Raw genomic sequence first — 20,313 nt, forward strand, 5'->3', positions numbered from 1 at the left:
TCTATGTAGTACTGTGAGCCTCCCATAGTCTATTCTTGACTTGGGGATTGTGAAGAATGTAAATCTCTGATGTGGAATAGAGTTCCATGTAGCCATGGCAATATGTATGTGGAGTAGAGTTCCATGTAGCCATGGCTCTCTCCTCTTTTGGCCTCACCCTCTCACCGTCCCCCCCTACTCACAAGGCAGGCAATACGCTTGACCTCATCTTTACTAGATGCTGTTCTTCTACCAATCTCACTGCAACTCCCCTCCAAGTCTCCGACCACTACCTTGTATCCTTTTCCCTCTCGCTCTCCTCCAACACTACTCACTCTGCCCATTCTCGGATGGTATTGCCCCATTGCAACCTTCACACTCTCACTCCTGCTACTCTCTCCTCTTCCATCCTATCATCTCTTCCCTCTGCTCAATCCTTCTCCAACCAATCTCCTGATTCTGCCTCCTCAACCCTCCTCTCCTCCCTTTCTGCATCCTTTGACTCTCTATGTCCCCTATCCTCCCGGCCGGCTCGGTCCTCCCCTCCTGCTCCGTGGCTTGACGACTCATTGCGAGCTCTCAGAACAGGGTTCCGGGCAGCCGAGCGGAAATGGAGGAAAACTAGCCTCCCTGCGGACCTGGCATTTTTTCACTCCCCCCTCTCCACATTTTCTTCCTGTTTCTGCTGCTAAAGCCACTTTCTACCAATCTAAATTCCAAGCATCTGCCTCTAACCCTAGGAAGCTCTTTGGCACCTTCTCCTCCCTCCTGAATCCTCCCCCCCTCCTCCCTCTCTGCGGACGACTTTGTCAACCATTTTGAAAAGAAGGTTGACAACATCCGATCCTCGTTTGTTAAGTCAAACGACACCGCTGGTCCTGCTCACATTGCCCTACCCTATGCTTTGACCTCTTTCTCCCCTCTCTCTCCAGATGAAATCTTGCGACTTGTGACGGCCGGCCGCCCAACAACCTGCCCGCTTGACCCTATCCCCTCCTCTCTTCTCCAGACCATTTCCGGAGACCTTCTCCCTTACCTCACCTCGCTCATCAACTCATCCTTGACCGCTGGCTACGTCCCTTCCATCTTCAAGAGAGCGAGAGTTGCACCCTTTCTCAAAAAACCTACACTCGATCCCTCCGATGTCAACAACTACAGACCAGTATCCCTTCTTTCTTTCCTCTCCAAAACTCTTGAGCGTGCCGTCCTTGGCCAGCTCTCTTGCTATCTCTCTCAGAATTACCTTCTTGATCCAAATCAGTCGGGTTTCAAGACTGGTCATTCAACTGAGACTGCTCTTCTCTGTGTCACGGAGGCTCTCCGCACTGCTAAAGCTAACTCTCTCTCCTCTGCTCTCATCCTTCTAGACTTATCTGCTGCCTTTGATATTGTGAACCATCAGATCCTCCCCTTCACCCTCTCCGAGTTGGGCATCTCCGGCTCGGCTCACTCTTGGATTGCGTCCTACCTGACAGGTCGCTCCTACCAGGTGGCATGGCGAGAATCCTTCTCCGCACCACATGCTCTCACCACTGGTGTCCCCCAGGGCTCAGTTCAAGGCCCTCTCCTATTCTCGCTATACACCAAGTCACTTGGCTCTGTCACATCCTCACATGGTCGTTCCTATCATTGCTACGCAGACAACACACAATTAATCTTCTCCTTTCCCCCCTCTGATAACCAGGTGGCGAATTGCATCTCTGCCTGTCTGGCAGACATATCAGTGTGGATGACGGATCACCACCTCAAGCTGAACTTCGGCAAGACGGAGCTGCTCTTCCTCCAGGGGAAGGACTGCCCGTTCCATGATCTCGCCCACACGGTTGACAACTCCATTGTGTTCTCCTCCCAGAGTGCTAAGAGACTTGGCGTGACCCTGGACAACACCCTGTCGTTCTCCGCTAACATCAAGGCGGTGACCCGATCCTGTAGGTTCATGCTCTACAACATTTGCAGAGTTCCGACCCTGCCTCACACAGGAAGCGGCGCTGGTCCTAATCCAGGCACTTGTCATCTCCCGTCTGGATTACTGCAACTTGCTGTTGGCGGCGCTCCCTGCCTGTGCCATCAAACCCCTACAACTCATCCAGAACGCCGCAGCCCATCTGGTGTTCAACCTTCCCAAGTTCTCTCACGTCACCCCGCTCCTCCGCACACTCCACTGGCTTCCAGTTGAAGCTTGCATCTGCTACAAGACCATGGTGCTTGCCTACGGAGCTGTGAGGGGAACGGCACCTCCGTACCTTCAGGCTCTGATCAGTCCCTACACCCAAAGAAGGGCACTGAGTTCATCCACCTCTGGCCTGCTCGCCTCCCTACCTCTGTGGAAGCACAGTTCCCGCTCAGCCCAGTCAAAACTGTTCGCTGCTCTGGCACCCCAATGGTGGAACAAGCTCCTTCACGACGCCAGGACAGCGGAGTCAATCACCACCTTCCGGAGACACCTGAAACCCCACCGCTTTAAAGAATACCTGGGATAGGATTAAGTAATCCTGCTAACCCCCCCCCCCTACCCTCCCCCCCAAAAAGATATAGATGTACTATTGTAAAGTGGTTGTTCCACTAGATATCATAAGGTGAATGCACCAATTTGTAAGTCGCTCTGGATAAGAGCGTCTGTTAAATGACGTAAATGTAAATGTAATGTAGTACTGTGAGCCTCCCATAGTCTATTCTTGACTTGGGGATTGTGAAGAGACCTCTGGTGGCATGTCTTGTGGGGTGTGCTGTGTGCTAGTAGTTTAAACAGACACCTCTGTGCAATCAGCATGTCAACACTTCTTACAAAAACAAGCAGTAATTAAGTCAATCTCTCCTCCACTTTGACCCATGAGAGATTTACATTCATATCATTAATGTGAGCTCTCCATGTACATTAAAGGGCCAGCCGTGCTGCCCTGTTCTGAGACAATTGTACATTTCCGAGGTCCCTCTTTGTGGCACCTGACCACATGACTGAACAGTAGTCCAGGTGTGGCAAAACTAGAGCCTTGTTAGTGTTGTTAAAAAGGCAGAGTAGTGCTTTATTATGGACAGACTTCTCCCCATTTTAGCATGACAGTTTTGACCATGACAGTTTACAATCCAGTGTTACTCCAAGCAGTTTAGTCACCTCAACTTCCTCAATTTCCACGTTATTTATTACAATATTTAGTTGAGGCTTAGAGTTTAGTGAATGATTTGTCCCAAATACAATACTTTTCATTTTTGAAATATTTAGGACTAACTTATTCCTTGCCACCCATTCTGAAATGAACCACAGCTCTTTGTTAAATGTTGCAGTGATCTCACTCTCTGTAGTAGCTGAAGTGCATAGTGTTGAGTCATCCGCATACATAGATACACTTTACTCAAAGCCAGTGCCATGTCATTAGTAAAGATTGAAAAAAGTAAGGGTTCTAGACAGCTGCCCTGCGGATTTCCTGATTCTACCTGGATTATGTTGGAGAGGCTTCCATTAAAGAACACCCTTGTTGGTCTGTTAGACAGATAAATCTTTATCCACAATATAGCAGGGGGTGTAAGGCCATAACACATACGTTTTTCCATTAGCAGACTATGATTGATAATGTCAAAAGCAGCACTGAAGTCTAACAAAAAATGTCTCTCAGCTAATCATCAGTAATTTGTGTAAGTGCCGTGCTTGTTGAATGTCCTTCCCTATAAGCATGCTGAAAGTATGTTGTCAATTTGTTTACAGTAAAATAGCCTTGTATCTGGTCAAACATATATATATTTTTTGTTTACTAAGGGTTGGTAACAGGCTGATTGATTGGCTATTTGAGCCAGTAAAAGGGGCATTACTATTCTTGGGTAGAATAATTACTTTTGCTTCCCCCCCAGGCCTGAGGAAACACACTTCCTAGTAGGCTTAGATTGAAGATATGGCAAATAGGAGTGGTATTATCGTCCGTTATTATCCTCAGTAATTTTCCATCCAAGTTGTCAGACCCCGGTGACTTGTCGTTGTTGATAGACAACAATAATTTTTTCCCCTCTTCCACACTCACTTTTACAAAATTCTAAATTACAATGCCAGTCTTTCATAATTTGATCAGTTATACTTGGATGTGTAGTGTCAGTGTTTGTTGCTGGCATGTCATTCCTAAATTTGCTAATATTGCCAATAAAAAAATAATTTATTAAGTAATTGGCAATATCATTTGGTTTTGTGTTGAATGAGCCATCTGATTCAATGAATGGTGCAGCTGAGTTTGCCTTTTTGCCTAAAATGTCATTTAAGGTGCTCCAAAGTTTTTTTGAAATTTTCATTTCACCTTTATTTAACCAGGTAGGCCAGTTGAGAACAAGTTCTCATTTACAACTGTGTCCTGGCCAAGATAAAGCAAAGTAGTGTGACACAAACAACAACACAGAGTTACACATGGAATAAACAAACGTACAGTCAATAACACAATACAAAAAAAAAATATATACAGTGTGTGCAAATGAGGCAAGATTAGGGAGGTAAGGCAATAAATAGGCCGTAGTGGCGAAGAAATAACAATTTAGCAATTAAACACTGGAGAGATAGATGTGCAGAAGATGAATGTGCAAGTAGAGATACTGGGGTGCAAAGGAGCAAATTAATAACAATATGGGGATGATGTAGTTGGATGGACTATTTACAGATGGGCTATGTACAGGTGCAATGATCGGTGAAAGGCAGCCAAAGGAGGAATTGGCTTTGGGGGTGACCAGTGAAATATACCTGCTGGTCATCCCCAAAGCCAACACCTCCTTTGGCCGCCTTTCCTTCCAGTTCTCTGCTGCCAATGACTGGAACGAATTGCAAAAATCACTGAAACTGCAGACTCATATCTCCCTCACTAACTTTAAGCATCAGCTATCTAAGCAGCTCACCGATCTCTGCAGCTGCACACAGGCCATCTGTAAATAGCCCATCCAACTGGCCTAACAGGTTAAATAAAGGTGGAAAAAAAAATATATACTTCTCAAAAAAATAAAGGGAACACTTAAACAACACATCCTAGATCTGAATGAAAGAAATAATCTTATTAAATACTTTTTTCTTTACATAGTTGAATGTGCTGACAACAAAATCACACAAAAATAATCAATGGAAATCCAATTTATCAACCCATGGAGGTCTGGATTTGGAGTCACACTCAAAATTAAAGTGGAAAACCACACTACAGGCTGATCCAACTTTGATGTAATATCCTTAAAACAAGTCAAAATGAGGCTCAATAGTGTGTGTGGCCTCCACGTGCCTGTATGACCTCCCTACAATGCCTGGGCATGCTCCTGATGAGGTGGCGGACGGTCTCCTGAGGGATCTCCTCCCAGACCTGGACTAAAGCATCCGCCAACTCCTGGACAGTCTGTGGTGCAACGTGGCGTTGGTGGATGGAGCGAGACATGATGTCCCAGTTGTGCTCATTTGGATTCAGGTCTGGGGAACGGGCGGGCCAGTCCATAGCATCAATGCCTTCCGCTTGCAGGAACTGCTGACACACTCCAGCCACATGAGGTCTAGCATTGTCTTGCATTAGGAGGAACCCAGGGCCAACCGCACGAGCATATGGTCTCACAAGGGGTCTGAGGATCTCATCTCGGTACCTAATGGCAGTCAGGCTACCTCTGGCGAGCACATGGAGGGCTGTGCGGCCCCCCAAAGAAATGCCACCCCACACCATGACTGACCCACCGCCATACCGGTCATGCTGGAGGATGTTGCAGGCAGCAGAACGTTCTCCATGGCGTCTCCAGACTCTGTCACGTCTGTCACGTGCTCAGTGTGAACCTGCTTTCATCTGTGAAGAGCACAGGGCGCCAGTGGCGAATTTGCCAATCTTGGTGTTCTCTGGCAAATGCCAAACGTCCTGCACGGTGTTGGGCTGTAAGCACAACCCCCTTCTGTGGACGTCGGGCCCTCATACCACCCTCATGGAGTCTGTTTCTGACCGTTTGAGCAGACACATGCACATTTGTGGCCTGCTGGAGGTCATTTTGCAGGGCTCTGGCAGTGCTCCTCCTGCTCCTCCTTGCACAAAGGCGGAGGTAGCGGTCCCGCTGCTGGGTTGTTGCCCTCCTACGACCTCCTCCACGTCTCCTGATGTACTGGCCTGCCTCCTGGTAGCGCCACCATGCTCTGGACACTACGCTGACAGACACAGCAAACCTTCTTGCCACAGCTCGCATTGATGTGCCATCCTGGAGGAGCTGCACTACCTGAGCCACTTGAGTGGGTTGTGGACTCCGTCTCATGCTACCACTAGAGTGAAAGCACCGCCAGCATTCAAAAGTGACCAAAACATCAGCCAGGAAGCATAGGAACTGAGAAGTGGTCTGTGGTCCCTACCTGCAGAACCACTCCTTTATTGGGGGTGTCTTGCTAATTGCCTATAATTTCCACCTGTTGTCTATTCCATTTGCACAACAGCATGTGAAATTTATTGTCAATCAGTGTTGCTTCCTAAGTGGACAGTTTGATTTCACAGAAGCGTGATTGACTTGGAGTTACATTGTGTTGTTTAAGTGTTCCCTTTATTTTTTTGAGCAGTGTATATAAGTATATAGTGTTTGAAAACAATATTGTAGACTTAATTAGTCTTCACTATGTTTCCATCTTGCTATAGAGAAAAATCCCCTGCTTTTCTTTTTCTTGAAGTCGAGTTGTCACATGTTCTCATATATGTAGTCTTACAGGCTAACTATATGAAATAAGAATCAACATCATACATGGTGTTACCCAATTCCCCTAGTCCTTGGTACGGCATGCTAGCCAGTAGATCTTGAGGCAGGCGTACAGTACATGCACCCAACTGTTCCACATGTTGTTCGTCTGAGGCCTATCCTCTCCACTCTCCTCCCGTTCCTCTCATTCCTTTACTCTCCTACATCAAACACCCCTCAGGGGAGAGTGTACAGAAAACACAACACAGGATTAAAACAGGCTTTTTCGGGATGCCGTACAGTCCACAGTCCCCAACCAGCCAAGTGAAAGACACAACGTTTCTGTAATCTATTTGTTTTAAAGTTGTGAGGAGAGAAATATTCCCTTATTCCATCTTTTCTCCTTTTGTTCTCTCCTCAACTGACCCTGTTTTATCTTCCTCCCCCTATTTCTCTCTTCTGTTTACCTTAATCCTGCTGTTTGTCTTTCCTTCTTTCTTTCCTCTCCCCTCCCTCGCTTCGTCTCCACCTCTCACATTCTATTCTATTTAACTGTTCCAATTCAGCCCCTCCATGGTGCATGCAGCCTTATATACTGTAGCTGTCATCATATCTGTGTGCTGCTAAAACCTTATCCATTATAATGAAAGAGTCTGGGAACCCTGTACCAAGTCTCCTCTCTAGCTTATGTCATCTCTTTATCTCTTCTGCTCATTTCCTCTCTATTTATCCCCCTTTTCTTATTACTTGTTCTTCTATTATATCTCTTTCAGAGCCACACCCTGCTCTTCCCCTCTTTCTCTTGACTCCCATTCGCTTTCTATCTTTCTCTCTCTCCCCCCTTTCTCTCCCATCCTGTTCTTCCTCCACCTTCTGACCGAGCCTGAATCTGTCTTTACCTTTGCTTTTGTTCTCCATCTCAACCCATTACTTCCCTTCAACCGCTATAACCCTTCCCCCCATGTCCCTCTCCTCTCGGTCCCACTCTGTAGGAGTAGCTGACAGCCACCATCTCTCCAACCCCTCCTACTCATCCCCCTCTCCTTGTCTCTGTCTCATCCTTTAGGAGTGGGTGACAGCCACTGACCTGCTCATCTCTCTGGACAGGCTCAACACATTCGGAGATGAGTTCTTCAAGGACGCCAAGGTGCTGCGATCCTACTTCTACGCCATCTCCGATTTCTCCGTAGGCGCCAGGTAACACACACCTGACGTCTAAGAGAGAGAGGGAGAGAAAAAGGGAGAGAACAAGAGAGGGAGCGAAAGAAGAGAGGGAGAGAAGAAGAGAGGGAGAGCCTGTTTGCTTTGATTTATCTTTGTCTTTGCTCATTTCTCAGACAGACTCGACTATGAAACAACAACCCAGCTCGTTATAGTGCCCCATTTGATAGATAATAAAATAGATATTAAAACAGATAATAAAATGCTTTTCCACATTTCGTCCCACTCTGTATCCTTTTTACATAACAAATAGTCTAACTCAACACAAGCCCTCTATGGTCCTGGACAGTAGATTGTAAGGCTAATAGACAGAACACACTCCCTCCCTCCGCCTACCAAGTTCCCCCACTAAAAAGAACAGAGCCACATCATCCTCCTCTGTCCCCATGTCTTTTCCATCACTATCCCTGCTCTGTCTCTTGTCCTCATACCTGGGTTCAAATTCTATTTGAAATCATTCAAAAACGGCAAACCCGGCGCATCTGGCACTCCGGGTAGACCAGAGCAAACACTCCATGTATTTGAAAGATTTCAAATAATATTTTAACACAGGTCTGCTGGTCCTTGGGCTTATTCCTCACAGTAACGAGAAGGGACAACAGGAGGCGGGCAGCACAGACAGGATGTCCATGGGCATGGCACAATAACATGAACCTTATTAAGTAGTTAATATGAAGCCTTCACCCACTGCTTCAACAGGATCTGACACCTGTCATAAGTGTTTATGATCAAAGCGAGGGGTGACAGTCTGACAAATGACCCAACAATGTCACCATGACACCTGAAGGAATGAAGGGGGGCAAGCTGACAACTTGTTGGGCTTGCGTAGTCAGCCTAGCTTGTTGGATTGGCCATAGCAGTGCTAGCACTTGTCACTTGGTCAATTCGCGCACTGATTGTTATGAATGGACACAATTAGTGTCAGGGTATGTCAATGTGTTGAATTAAATGGTCAGCTAGTGGAGTATAGTACCGTAATTTCCGGACTATTAAGCGCACCTGAATATAAGCCGCACCCACTGAATATAAAAACAAATATTATTTTGAACATAAATAAGCCGCACATGTCTATAAGCCGCAGGTGCCTACAGGTACATTGAAACAAATTAACTTTACACAGGCTTTAACGAAACACGGCTTGTAACAAAATTAAATAGGCTTTAACGAAACACGGCTCGTAACAAAAATAAATAGGCTTTAACGAAACACGGCTTGTAACAAAAAAAAAAATAATTAGCAGTAAGCTTTAGTTGTCTTTTTGCACTGAGTCAATTCCTCACGCTGCTGTTTCCAACGTCTTATCGTCGACTCATTAAGACCAAGCTTCCGTGCAGCAGCTCTATTTCCTTTTCCAACAGCCAGATCAATCGCCTTCAACTTGAAAGCTGCATCATATGCATTTCTCCGTGTCTTTGCCATGATGAGGGTGACAAAATGACTACCGTAATCAGAATGATGGGAAGTTTGAGAGTGCGCGATTTTATCTAAACAGTAAACTAAAAAGTTGTTTGACCTTAACCCGTTCGGCAATTTCATTGGTCTAATGAAAGCTTCATGCCGCCAAAAAACTGAGCACGTCACAGAATGTGTTTTTTCGAGAGAAAAAAATTGAAAGCGGGAAAAATCCATATATTAGCCGCGTCATTGTTTAAGCCGCGAGGTTCAAAGCCTGGGAAAAAAGTTGCAGTTTATAGTCCGGAATTTACGGTAACTCAAAATAGTAAAAAGAAATGGTCCAAAACTGACGGACTACTAAGCTGCTATATGAGCTATTCTCTGTGCCATATTCATTATTGTGGTTGTCAAGATTACCTCAGAGTTTACTACTAGAGACATCAGTTGGTGGTTGGGGGCAATTTTCACTTTCTTACTAACAACTTCCTTGTCACAACAACAACAACAGAAACAGAAATAACTGATTGGGAGCCGTTAGCATAAAGAGTCTGGATCTGGGACAGCTGGTTAAATCTGACAGGGACAGGCGATGATAAGCCCCCCTCTTCCCTCCCAGAAAGGCCCTCTGCCGAACCAATGACAGAGGATGCTCCCCAAATGGCACCCTATTTCATGCACTACTTTTTACCAGGGCCCAAAAAGCTCTAGTCAAAAGTAATGCACTATATAGGGAAGAGGGTGTCAGTTGGGATGCAGGCAGGCACTATACAGAGTCAACACAACAAGGAGAATAAGACACTGTCATCCTCACGGTGTCACAGTAAAGATAGGGCCTCAGCTAACAGCTATTGGCCAAACATCCTTTATCATTAAATGACTTCATAGGAAATGGTATTTTCTCGACTGGTTGGAAAGGATATGTATAACTTGATATATAACATACACACACACACACACACACACACACACACACACACACACACACACACACACACACACACACACACACACACACACACACACACACACACACACACACACACACACACACACATACACACACACACATACACACACACACACAGTGACTGGTAGTTGAAGTTGTTTATGCTCAGGGACATCTTGTGCAGACGAGAGTTGGACACACAGGGGAGATGAGCAGAACAGAATTCACTGAAGGGGATAAAAACCCACGTTATCCAAGGCGATGTACTGTATCTGCCACTGATAGGTAATGGGAGGTTTTCACAGTGAAAATACTTTCTCACTTTACATCTCCTCCGTTCTGTCCTATTCTCTGTTCTCTGTTAATTTCCTTCTATGTGTGTGTGTGTGTGTGTGTTTGTGTGCGCTCAGTGCATATAAGTTTGTGTCTGTAAATGTGTGTCTGGGTACACACACACCTCTCCATCTTTATCCGCCAGGTGTAAGTGTAACGGCCATGGCAGTGAGTGTGTGTTGGACGAGCAGGGGGCTCTGGTGTGTGACTGCCAGCATCACACTGTCGGGGTGGACTGCCAGAGGTGTCACCCATTCTACCAGGATAGGCCTTGGGCCAGGGCCACCGGAGACTCTGCCAACCAGTGTATGAGTGAGTATTGGAGATTGGTTTAGTTCAGTCACCCCTGGGGAAATGTATAGTTGGGGTAGTGTATGAGTGAGTATTGGAGCCAAGTTCCTTTAGGAGTACATAAAGTATGAGTGAGTACCCAGGTATTTGTTCAAAGAACCCTGGGAGAAGGCTATAGGAGAGTTGGAGGTAGGACAGCTGAACCCTAGGAGTAGGTTATGGGGGAGAGTTGGAGGGAGGACAGCTAAACCCTAGAAGTAGGTTATGGGAGAGTTGGAGGGAGGACAGCTGAACCCTAGGAGTAGGCTACAAGAGATTTGGATGGAGGTCAGCTGAAGGCTGGGAGTAGGCTATAGTAGAGTTGGAGGGAGGACAGCTGAACCCTCTGAGTAGGCTATAGGAGGGTTGGGGGGAGGACAGCTGAACCCTTGGAGTAGGCTACAAGAGAGTTGGAGGGAATACAGCTGAACCCTAGGAGTAGACTATAGAAGAATTGGAGGGAGGTCAGCTGAACCCTAGGAGTAGGCTATAGGGGGGTTGGAGGGAGGACAGCTGAAACCCTTGGAGTAGGCTATAGGAGAGTTGGAGGGAATACAGCTGAACCCTAGGAATAGGCTATAGGAGAGTTGGAGGGAGGACAGCTGAACCCTAGGAGTAGGCTATAGGAGATTTGGAGGGAGGACAGCTGAACCCTAGGAGTAGGCTATAGGAGAGTTGGAGGGAGGTCAGCTGAAGGCTGGGAGTAGGCTATAGTAGAGTTGGAGGGAGCACAGCTGAACCCTCTGAGTAGGCTATAGGAGAGTTGGAGGGAATACAGCTGAACCCTAGGAGTAGGCTATAGGAGAGTAGGAGAGAGGACAGCTGAACCATAAGAGTAAATTAATAGAGAGTTGAAGGGAGGACAACTGAACCCTCTGAGTAGGCTACATGAGAGTTGGAGGGAGGACAGCTGAACATTGATGTACAGTAACCCCATAACACTGTATTTACAAAGCATACCTACTGTAATGATATTGAACTTATCATATGTAAATGTAGGTGTTGGTGTAGCATAATGAAGATGAATTCCACCTGCACATGTGTACTGTAAGAGTCCTTGTGTGTGTGTGTGTGTGTGTGTGTGTGTGTGTGTGTGTGTGTGTGTGTGTGTGTGTGTGTGTGTGTGTGTGTGTGTGTGTGTGCATAGGTTTACATTTATTGTCATGAATTTTGTTCTGGAGGCAGCTCTAACCATAATCCCCACCTTAACTTAACCTTACCCAAACTGCTAACCCTAACCTTACATTTTTGTTTTCATACATTTTTACAATATATACAATTTTTGCAGCTGGCTCATCTAGCGGAAATCGCTCCCTTCCGCCTCCAGGTCAAGATTCATGACAATAAACATCAACCTGCTGCTGTATGTGTCACGTCCTGACCAGTATAAGGGGCTATTTGTCATTGTAGTTTGGTCAGGACGTAGCAGGGGGTGTTTGTTTTATGTGGTTCGGGGTTTGTTGGGATATGTATTTATGTAAGAGGGGTGTTTGTTTTATGTGTTCCAGGTTTTTGGGTATTGTTCTATGTTTTGTATTTCTATGGTTTTTCTATGTTGTGTATTTCTTTGTTGGCCTGGTATGGCTCTCAATCAGGTACATCGTTGTTGCTGATTGGGAGTCATACTTAGGTAGCCCTTTTTTCACCTGTGATTTGTGGGAAGTTGATTTTGCATAGCTGTGTGTGTAGCCTGCAATACTGTGCGTTTATCCGTTTTCTTGTTTTGTTTCGTTAAGTGTTCAATAAAAGTTAAAATGAGCACTCAACCAGCTGCGCCTTGGTCTACTCCGTACGACGACCGTTACAGTATGTGTGTGTGTGCGCATGTGTGTATATGTACATGTGTACATGCCTGTGTGTGTGTGTGTGTGTGTGTGTGTGTGTGTGTGTGTGTGTGTGTGTGTGTGTGTGTGTGTGTGTGTATAAATTAGCGTGAGTGCGAATATCAGCGCGGTTCAGGCTTATCGCGCTGTGCACTGAGTGGTGAATGGTTCTTTTGAACACTGCTGAGGAGGAATTGTAATTGGTTGGACTGATAAACCCATAAAGGAGAGGCCTCGTTAATTGTTTTTATGCTTGATTCTATTAAGCAACAAGCTTGTTTTAATTACACTCATGCTGTGTTCTAAATAGCACCCTGTTCCCTATATAGTGTACTACCTTTGACCAGGGCACATAGAGCTATGGTCAAATGTATTGCACTATGTAGGGAATAGGGTGCAATTTGGGAGGAACCCTGAGTCTCTGTACCAAACAGATGGCTTTTTTAAATAGACTGCCCCATGCAGCTGCACTGTACTGTAAAGGAAAAAATGAATATATTATTAAATACAGAACTAGAGAGTAAAAGTCAATGCTCTGTGTATTATAACGTTCACCCTCCATATTCGTCGAGATAGAAACTCATTTTGCCGCAGCTTACAGGCCAAGCTCTGTCTCTCTCTTCTCTGCTGTGTATGGCATGTGTCTGGAACCAGTACCATATGTCCCTACTTGTCAGAACACACACACTTTAATTGACAACGGGTGTCTTTTCTCTGCCGAGAGAGAGAGAGACAGAGAGAGAGAGAGAGAATGAGAGAGACAGAGAGAAAGAGAGAGAGAGAGAAAGAGAGAGACAGAGAGAGAGAGAGAGAGAGAGAGGGGTGGAGGGGAAGAGAGTTGAGCAAAGTACACACAGACACATAGGCAAGCACAGTTGTTTATATTTATCTTGTCTCAACATCCTTCTGGTTATTACCAAGTTACTCAGCAGACATAAGTGTCTAATTTAGCTTACTATCTACTTCCTAGTTAGGAAGCCATTTTAGTAAGTGCACCTGAGATACCTGCCTTGAATACATGTGTAATGACTCAGGCAGACTCAATCTATTTGCAGTCAGACACATTATCACTCATGATCATCTTTAAAGGGTATATATGAACAATTTTAACAGGGAAAACAACTTTTACAAAACAACTCAACATCCAGCCAGTAGCCTATTCACAACCAACAGTAATCTAATTTCCCCCCATTTAAGAAATCACACTATTGATGGATTTCCATCAATTGCTCTGTGACATCATTGGGGGAACCACTCGCTGAATTCTTGGCATAGTAATCAATGGTCAGCATTTTAGACCATGTAGCTAGGCTATCCTATGAAATAATTTTGCAACAAAATGTTCTGACACAACAGCCTAGTAGTCAAATGACATGTCACCACGTTTCATTTACAGATGTCCATGTCCATAGAGTGATAAATAGATGACAAGGTGCTTTGCAAAGTATAGGACTGGCTATTTATCACTGACATGTGCAGATCATAACAGCTGTAATATGACAATAATAAGTCATTTTTTTATGTAAAATATGACACGCAGGGATGGATTGATTAGGGGATGTTCATTCAACAAACAACCAGTTAGCTGTTCAACTCAATGCCAATCAAGTAGCCTACCCAGTACCCATATGTCCAAAAGGCTACTGACTGGGAGTGTACACTCATAAGGTGTGAATGGCAGCTACCACGGTCTCTCCTTCGAAAACACGCCATGGTCTCTGCCTAGAAAACTCCTCAGACTAGCCTGTCATTCAGGCCATTATTGGAGGGACAGCGCAGTGCATGAACAAGGCAGGAAGAAAGAGAGATAAAGAGAGAGAGATAAAGAGAGAGAGAGAGATAAAGAGAGAGAGAGAGAGAGATAAAGAGAGAGAGAGATAAAGAGAGAGAGATAAAGAGAAAGAGAGATAAAGAGAGAGAGATAAAGAGAGAGAGATAAAGAGAGAGATAAAGAGAGAGAGAGAGATAAAGACAGAGAGAGAGAGAGAGAGAGAGAGAGAGATAAAGACAGAGAGAGAGAGAGATAAAGAGAGAGAGAGCTAAAGAGAGAGAGAGAAAGAGAGAGAGAGATAAAGAGAGAGAGAGAGATAAAGAGAGAGAGAGAGAGAGAGAGATAAAGAGAGAGAGAGAGATAAAGAGAGAGAGAGATAAAGAGAGAGAGAGAGATAAAGAGAGAGAGATAAAGAGAGAGAGATAGAGATAGAGAGAGAGAGAGAGATAAAGAGAGAGAGATAAAGAGAGAGAGAGATAAAGAGAGAGAGAGAGATAAAGAGAGAGAGAGAGATAAAGAGAGAGAGAGAGATAAAGAGAGATAAAGAGAGAGAGAGAGAGAGATAAAGAGAGAGAGATAAAGAGAGAGAGATAAAGAGATAAAGAGATAAAGAGAGTGAGAGATAAAGAGAGAGAGAAAGAGATAAAGAGAAAGAGAGAGATAAAGAGAAAGAGAGAGATAAAGAGAAAGAGAAAGAGAAAGAAAGAGAGAGAGAGAGAGAGAGAGAGAGAGAGAGAGAGAGATGGCAGCCCACGGGACCACTGAGGTTGTAGGTGTGTACATTTTCCACCTCTCAAAATGTAGGCTACTTCTAATAAAGTTAACAAAGCACTCACTAGCCTAGCTAGCTACTGTAATGAATAGCTAGATGCAGATATGTTGATTACAGAAACTGTGCAAAGCTGGTGGACATGGAAATCAAATACGTCATTCTCCTCATTGATGGGCCGGACACCACTCGGAATAGACTTGAGCTTCTTCGTCTCCACATTTCAGCACCACATCCAACTTCCAACTATACTAGGCTACTTTAGCTACTACTAGGCTACCTACTGTATTATGGTCACATCCAGCTACGTTCAGACAATGTTCAGAAATGCTACAGTCACTTAAATACATCAATAAAGTAGTTTAAAAGAGGTAGCATACCTTTGGCTGGATGCCATGTTCCAGTAGGCCTAAATGAGCTTAAGATGAATTTTTCAACGGTGATTATTATCCAACCAAGAAGGTTAGGTAAGGTTATGTCTATGGCCACCAATTACATGGTCAATGTTGCAAATGTGAAGTGTAAGCCGTTGATCATATAGGCCTCCCACTGGGCACACACTGGTTGAATCGACGTTGGACCAACGTGGAATAGACGTTGAGTTGACTTCTGTGCCCAGTGGGCTGTCGCATATGTGGATGTTCAAAATAGAGATTTATTTGTATTTCTAGAATCAGATACCTATATAATTGACTAAGCAGGTCCATCTTAATTCTGCTATTAGGCAATGGGATATTGACTATATTTTCCCCTGTTTTTCGATGGCCTCTGCTATAGTAGACTATTATGCTGCAGTTGATTGACTCGTGACCTCCATTGCTTCAGAATTACACATTTCCAGAACGTTTTAAAAAGTATGTTCACAAACTGTTGGTTTAAGTTCTTATTGTTTATTTTTTAGGAATCAAATGTTAATATATAGAATGAAAATAAGACTATGGTGCCTGGTGAAGAATGTTCTTCTCCATGACAACTTGTTTCATATACACCCCAAGGCCTTTTTATACCTCATATCTTCACGTCTGCTACAGCTACTATAAGCAAAAATCAACACATGTAAATAAAGTAATTGACTGTAGTAGGTGTTTTATTATGTCTTATGTTTTTCACATTTTAGTCATTAGCAGAATCATATCCAGTGGTTTACAAATCAGACTTTCATATCTTACTGTGTAGGCCCACCTGTATGCACCCAAATCCAATAAACTGAGAATGACACATGTAAGGCATGGATGGACTGTAACTATGCAGCACTGGTTTAGACCTTGATGATCTTTCTGTGGCTCTGGGGCCTATCTCTAGATAGAGTCTCGTTAATATATGCCTAATCTCTATACACTAATAGCAAATACACTCACTTCCTACTCTGTAGAGCAAAATACAACTAGAACGGAACCTCTCTTCTCTTCAATCAGGGAGGAATAATCATATAGTTATTGCAAACTTAACAGAAAATGTGATGTGTAATAAAATAGGATATTTTCTAGAATCCTAAACCTCATGTAGCCAGACAGAGAGACAGCAGAATACTGCAGTGGAGAGGAAATGCAGAGTACTCTACCAAGCCCTGTGATTGGAGGTTATCGACTGAGTAATCGTCTCTTGTACAAACACTTATTAGCGTTATCACGGTGGCCCCTGACTAAGTGATTGGCTGATCATTAGGCCCATGTAAAATGGGATTAGAAATGTACCTGTACATTAGGATCCAATCCCACACGCATAATCTCTCATAAACATACAGTAACCCCATCCATTCTCTCTCACTTTTCCTCCCCATCTCACTCTGCCTCTCGCCATTTCCCTTCCCTCATCTCCTCCCTCTCTCTCTCCCCTCCCTCTCTTTTTGCTCATCCTTTCCCCTCTCTTTCTTATTTACCTCTCACTCTCCCTCCCTCCCTTCCATACCACCCACCCACCCACCCACCTTCTCTTCCTCTCGCTATCCCCCCTGTCTCTCTCTCCTTCTCTCTCTCTCTCCTCAGTGTGTAACTGCAGTGGGCGAGCGGATGTGTGTGTGTTCGATGCGGAGCAGTATCGCAGCACAGCCAGTGGGGGGAGCTGTGTGGACTGTAGGGACCAGACTGATGGACCGCATTGTGAACGCTGTAGAGAGAACCACTACCGACGGTCACCACAGGACCCCTGCAGCCCCTGTGACTGTAACACCATGGGTAAACCATGTATTTTAGACTGCTTCATATTAAGGCATCATAAACATGAACTATCTATCCATCTATCCATCCATCCATCCATCCATCCATCCATCCATGTCTCTCTCTCTCTCTCTCTCCATCCCTGACTATCTCTCTGTATCTCACTCACTCTCTCACCCTGTCATTCTCCCCCCCTCTCTCCCTCCCACTCTCTCTCTCATTCTCTCTCTCTCTTTCTCCCTCCCTCCCTCCCTTCTCTCTCCCAGGTTCTGTGAGTTTGCAGTGTGGTGTGGAGGGGAAGTGTGAGTGCAGACCCAGTGTGACAGGGGAGAAGTGTGACACCTGTCAACCTGGTTTCCACTCCCTCAGCCCTGGCGGCTGCAGGTACACACACACACGTACACAGAAAAATAAACAAACACTTTGAAGACAGAGGGAGAGTAATAGAACAATGCAGTTTTTTTTTAAATGATATTTTTTCTGTCTGTATGCATCTAATCTACGACCATGTTCAGTAGGCCACAATATTGTGGAACTATCTGCCGGGTCTGTACATTACACTCCTGAATGCAACCCTGTGTGGGGTGTGTGTTCATATTGCATTTCAACATGCAGACATGTTATTTTAGAAGCACATCTTAACTTTCCTTGAACCTCTGGTGTAGAGTAGAGCAGCAATCCAATTCTAGTTTGTGTTTATTGATTTATTTTGTCATGCTGCAGTGGTTCTAGCCATTAGAAACGCACTATCCCTGACCCTATTTACTTCTGTAGTGTTGAGGTGTACACCAGGGCTGAGCAGAATATCAAAATGTGGACTTTCATCCAGTTTGCAACAACTATCCACTATTGCTGTTGTTGCTAATTCATCACTAATGTTACCTGATCTATTACCAATATCGCTATTTGCAATGTCCTTACTATAAACTTGATATAGTAAACAGTAACTACACCTATCCCAATGATATAGTGAACAGTACCTACTCCTATCCCCTTGACACAGTAAACAGTACCTACACCTATCCCCTTGATATAGTAAACAGTACATAGACCTATCCCCTTGATATAGTAAATAATACCAACACCTATCCCCTTGATATAGTAAACAATACCCACTCCTATCCCCTTGATATAGTAAACAGTACATAGACCTATCCCCTTGATATAGTAAATAATACCAACACCTATCCCCTTGATATAGTAAACAATACCCACTCCTATTGCCTTAATATAGTAAGCAGTACCTACACCTATCCCCTTGATATAGTAAATAATACCAACACCTATCCCCTTGATATAGTAAACAATACCCACTCCTATTGCCTTAATATAGTAAACAGTACCCACTCCTATCCCCTTGATATAGTAAACAGTACCTCCTACTATCACCTTCATATAGTAAACAGTACCAACACCTATCCCCTTAATATAGTAAAAGTACCTACTCCTATCCACTTGATATACTAAACAGCACCTACACCTATCCCTTTAATATAGTAAACATTACCCACTCCAATCTCCTTAATATAGTCAACAGTACCTACTCCTATCCCCTTAATATAGTAAACAGTACCTACTCCTATCCCCTTAATATAGTAAACAGTACCCACTCCAATCCTCTTAATAGAGTCAACATTTACCACTCCTATACCATTGATATAGTAAACAGTAGCCACTCCTATCCCCTTAATATAGTAAACAGTACCTACTCAAATCCCCTTAATATAGTAAACAGTACCCACTCCTATCTCCTTAATAGAGTCAACATTTCCCACTCCTATCCCCTTGATGTAGTAAACAGTACCTACACCTATTACCTTGAAATAGTAAACAGTACCTAAACCTATCCCTTTAATATAGTAAACTGTACCTACTCCTGTCCCCTTGATATAGTAAACAGTACCTACACCTATCCGCTTAATATAGTAAACAGTACCTACTTCAATGCCCTTGATATAGTAAAAAGCACATACTCCTATCCCCTTGATATAGTAAACAGTACCCACTCCTGTCCCCTTGATATAGTAAACAGTACCTACACCTATCCGCTTAATATGGTAAACAGTACCCACTCCTGTCCCCTTGAGAAAGTGAACAGTACCTCCTCCTATCCCCTTGATATTGTAAAGAGCACCTACACCTATCCCCTTTATATTGTAAACAGTACCTACAACTGTCCTATTATTAATATAGTAAACAGTACCTCCTCCTATCCCCTTAATATAGTAAACAGTTCCCACTCCTATCCCGTTGATATAGTAAACACTACCCACTCCTATCCCCTTCATATAGTAAACGGTACCTACTCCTATCCCCTTAATATTGTAAACAGTACCTACTCATAACGCCTTAATATAGTAAACAGTACACAATCCTATCCACTTTATACAGTAAACAGTACATACACCTATCATCTTGATATAGTAAACAGTACCTACACCTATCCCTTTAATATAGGATACAGCACCTACTCCTATCCCCTTGATATAGTAAGCAGTATCTACACCTATAACCTTAATATGGTAAACAGTACCTACTCCAATGCCCTTGATATAGTAAACAGCACATACTCCTATCCCCTTAATGTAGTTATCAATTCCTCCTCCTATCCCCTTGATATAATAAATAGTACCTACACCTATCCCCTTGATATAGTAAACAGTACCTACACCTATCTTTTTAATATATTAAACAGTACCTACACCTATCCCCCAATATAGTAAACAGAACCTACTTCTATCCCCTTAATATAGTAAACATTACCCACTCCTATCCTCTTCATGAGGTAAATAGTACCTACACATATCCCCTTAATATAGTAAACAAAACCTGCAATGCCTCCTCTATGACGCACCACCAACGCCTCCTCTCTGGCTGTCTGTTGGACCTCTGGATTTGGCAGAAATCAATGTCCAAATCAAAACTCATTGGCTCCTTGGTGACTCAAGGTG

General features: G+C 44.1%; 1 protein-coding gene across 1 annotated transcript in view; it reads left to right on the forward strand.

The window, feature by feature from the left end:
- Positions 1–20,313, forward strand: part of LOC115159796 (laminin subunit gamma-3) — a 203,617-nt gene that overhangs the window by 46,524 nt on the left and 136,780 nt on the right. Inside the window, exons 3-6 of the mRNA XM_029709853.1 lie at positions 7,685–7,815; positions 10,659–10,825; positions 17,192–17,380; positions 17,629–17,746. Coding sequence (XP_029565713.1) covers positions 7,685–7,815; positions 10,659–10,825; positions 17,192–17,380; positions 17,629–17,746 — 605 coding nt within the window. The remainder of the gene's footprint in view (positions 1–7,684; positions 7,816–10,658; positions 10,826–17,191; positions 17,381–17,628; positions 17,747–20,313) is intronic.

The sequence above is a fragment of the Salmo trutta genome, chromosome 23, assembly GCF_901001165.1.
Source record: "Salmo trutta chromosome 23, fSalTru1.1, whole genome shotgun sequence".
Classification (NCBI taxonomy): Eukaryota; Metazoa; Chordata; class Actinopteri; order Salmoniformes; family Salmonidae; genus Salmo; species Salmo trutta.